Source organism: Poecilia latipinna, unplaced genomic scaffold (assembly GCF_001443285.1).
Source record: "Poecilia latipinna isolate Pla-1442-1.1 unplaced genomic scaffold, P_latipinna-1.0 Scaffold2340, whole genome shotgun sequence".
Taxonomy (NCBI): Eukaryota; Metazoa; Chordata; class Actinopteri; order Cyprinodontiformes; family Poeciliidae; genus Poecilia; species Poecilia latipinna.
In genome coordinates this window covers 18,763-21,562 of record NW_015114956.1, presented here as the reverse complement: position 1 = coordinate 21,562, position 2,800 = coordinate 18,763, and the positions used below count along the sequence as shown (strand labels likewise).

Here is a 2,800-nt window from a genome sequence, read left to right as displayed (position 1 = left end):
CCCTGACCTCCCCAGGTGATCATGGGCCTGCTGAAGTTCTGGCCCAAAACCCACAGTCCGAAGGAGGTGATGTTCCTGAACGAGCTGGAGGAGATCCTGGACGTCATCGAGCCGGCCGAGTTCGTCAAGGTGCAGGAGCCGCTCTTCAGGCAGCTGGCCAAGTGTGTGTCCAGCCCGCACTTCCAGGTACCAGAACCAGAACCGGGCCGGCATCGGCAGCAGCTGCTGGTTCTAATGGAGGTTCTGCTGTGGTTCCAGGTGGCAGAGAGAGCGCTGTACTACTGGAACAACGAGTACATCATGAGTCTGATCAGCGACAACGCCGCCAAGATCCTCCCCATCATGTTCCCTGCTCTCTACAAGAACTCCAAGAGCCACTGGAACAAGTACACACACACACACCGACACACACACACCGACACACACACACCGACACACACTCTTCCTCCTCCTCTTCCTCAGGACCATCCACGGTCTGATCTACAACGCTCTGAAGCTTTTCATGGAGATGAACCAGAAGCTGTTTGACGACTGCACTCAGCACTACAAGGCCGAGAAGCAGAAGTAGGTTCTAGGAACCAGAACCTCTGGACCGGACCGGACCAACAGAACTGACCTGTTTCTGCTCCTCATGCAGAGAGAAATACAAGCTGAAGGAGCGGGACGAAGTCTGGATGAAGATCGAGGATCTGGCCCGGCAGAACCCACAGGTAGGGGGCTGAGGATGACGATGAAGATGATGAAGGTCTCTGGGCATCATGTCTCCTTCTGTTTACCTGCAGAGCAATAAGCTCCACCCCCTGCGGCCTGGACTCCACCCACAGGAAGAGGTGAGTGATGCTCTGTGTGTGTGTGTGTGTGTGTGTGTGTGTGTGTGTGTGTGTGTGTTTCTGACTCGTGCTGCGTTCCAGTTCCTGATGTTCAGCGATGGCGGCATGGCCTTCATCTCCATGGAGACAGAGACTCCGACAGCAGAGGACATCCAGCTGCTGAAGAAGACGGTGGAGACGGAGGCGTCCCAGGTAGACACACCTGTTGACCTGAGCTATGCTAGCTAGCGGTGGCTAACCAGTTCTCGGTCTGGCCTGCAGGGGGCGAAGGAGCTGCAGAAGGACAAGGCGCTGATGCGCAGGAAGTCGGAGCTGCCGCAGGACGTTTACACCATCAGAGCTCTGGAGGCGCATCAGAGGGCCGAGGAGTTCCTCACAGCCAATCAGGAGGCTCTCTGACCCCCATGAGGCCCCGCCCTCTCCACGGCTCTGACCCCTGGTGGCCCGAACCAGTAGGACACTAGAAGCTCCGCCCGTCTGTCCATGTGCCGTGTCTCAGCGCTCCACTGTGATTGGACATCACCCCACAAGCCACGCCCACATCTCCCCTGAGGCTGCCGCGGTTCAGACCGCCACCGAGCGCCTGAACGCATCGTCGGAGTCTACAGCAGGAGCCCAGAGGTGCGTCCTGATTGGCTGCTCCAGCCCCACCCCCGTTATGGGCTGCCCAGGTGTTGTCATGGAAACTGTGGGGCCTTCAGGCTCCTGTTGTGCTCTACTGCACTTGAACGCAGTGTGGATGAATGTCCCTGTGACCTCTGACCTCACTTAGCCAATCAGGTTTGGATCTGCATAGACGCAGTGAATGTAGGCGTGGCCTCCGCCAGGGCTACCGCCAATCAGGGCTTAGACCCAAACACCAGGAACCAAGCCCGGTTCTGATAGTTCTGATGGTCCAGTCACCACAGGAAGTGATACGATGGGTGCCGGTTCCTACAGGCATTTCAGACATGAGCTCTGATTGGTCAGAGGAAACAAATCGTTTAATTAACCGGCTCTGAGGTGGGGGAGGGGCTTTGTGATGTCAGGGAGGCCACACCCCCATGGAGGCCACGCCCAGAGTGGCCACGCCCACAGCACATCCGTTTTTTCTTCATCGCTCTTCCAGCTGTTGAGCCGGCACGTCATCATCCCATTGGCTGTGATAAGCTCCGCCCCCACCACCCCCATGTCGTGACACCACCAGGCGGCGCTGTTCCAGATGTTTATTGAGCATCACACGGTGATTTGTACAGATGTTCATGTACAGCAGAAATAAAGCAGATCCCGCCCCCATGTATGACCACTTCCTGTTTCTACACACAACAGGAAACATGAGAGCAATAAGACGGGAAGGAAGCTGGTCCAGACTAAACCAAGAAAGAAGAGTCAGTAAACGGTTATCTGGGTCGGATCGGAACCAAAAGCGGCCGAGGCTGCAGCTGCTGGCGGTGCGTTCAGGGTCCTGTAGGGATGGCGGTGCGTTCAGGGTCCTGTAGGGATGGCGGTGCGTTCAGGGGACGTGGTTCCGGCGCAGCATCCGCAGCCCGGCAGAACTCTGGCGCTCCTGCAGTGTGTTCTGGACCAGATCGCTCCACTGGGCGTCGGAGATCTGCTGCGCCCAGGGCGGCACGCCAAGCGAGGGCAGCGCCACGCCCGCCATCGTCCTCTTCACCAGCTCCACATGGGCTGCAGAGACAGGAAGTGATGTCAGATCACACCGCTTAGGTTAGGGTCAAACAGGAAGTGATGTTCTGCACGACCTTTAACCTGATCTGTTCCTTTAGTGGTTCCTCATCGTAAGCAGGACAGCAGAACCTGGACCGGGCCCTGACCCAGTTCCAGACAGCCTAATCTCTGGTACCTCTAAACAGAATCCTAAATCCGATCCGGTTCATCTAACCCAGGGGTCCCCAAACTACGCCCCGCGGGCCAGATCCGGCCTGAATCCACATTTGGTCCGGACCCCTGAACAATACCAGAGAGCATTC

At 57.3% G+C, this 2,800-nt stretch overlaps 2 protein-coding genes across 4 annotated transcripts in view; one reads left to right on the top strand and one right to left on the bottom strand.

The window, feature by feature from the left end:
* Nucleotides 1–2,105, top strand: part of ppp2r5d (protein phosphatase 2, regulatory subunit B', delta) — a 9,221-nt gene extending 7,116 nt beyond the window's left edge. The window contains exons 7-13 of the mRNA XM_015018907.1: nucleotides 16–186; nucleotides 259–386; nucleotides 463–564; nucleotides 638–710; nucleotides 783–830; nucleotides 912–1,022; nucleotides 1,092–2,105. Coding sequence (XP_014874393.1) covers nucleotides 16–186; nucleotides 259–386; nucleotides 463–564; nucleotides 638–710; nucleotides 783–830; nucleotides 912–1,022; nucleotides 1,092–1,229 — 771 coding nt within the window. The 3' untranslated portion in view covers nucleotides 1,230–2,105. The remainder of the gene's footprint in view (nucleotides 1–15; nucleotides 187–258; nucleotides 387–462; nucleotides 565–637; nucleotides 711–782; nucleotides 831–911; nucleotides 1,023–1,091) is intronic.
* The window catches only part of mea1 (male-enhanced antigen 1), an 8,100-nt gene continuing 7,321 nt past the window's right edge, over nucleotides 2,022–2,800 (bottom strand). For all 3 annotated transcript variants that reach the window (XM_015018921.1, XM_015018920.1, XM_015018922.1), the window contains exon 4: nucleotides 2,022–2,498. In XM_015018921.1, the coding sequence (XP_014874407.1) occupies nucleotides 2,323–2,498 (176 nt within the window). In that variant the 3' untranslated portion in view covers nucleotides 2,022–2,322. The remainder of the gene's footprint in view (nucleotides 2,499–2,800) is intronic.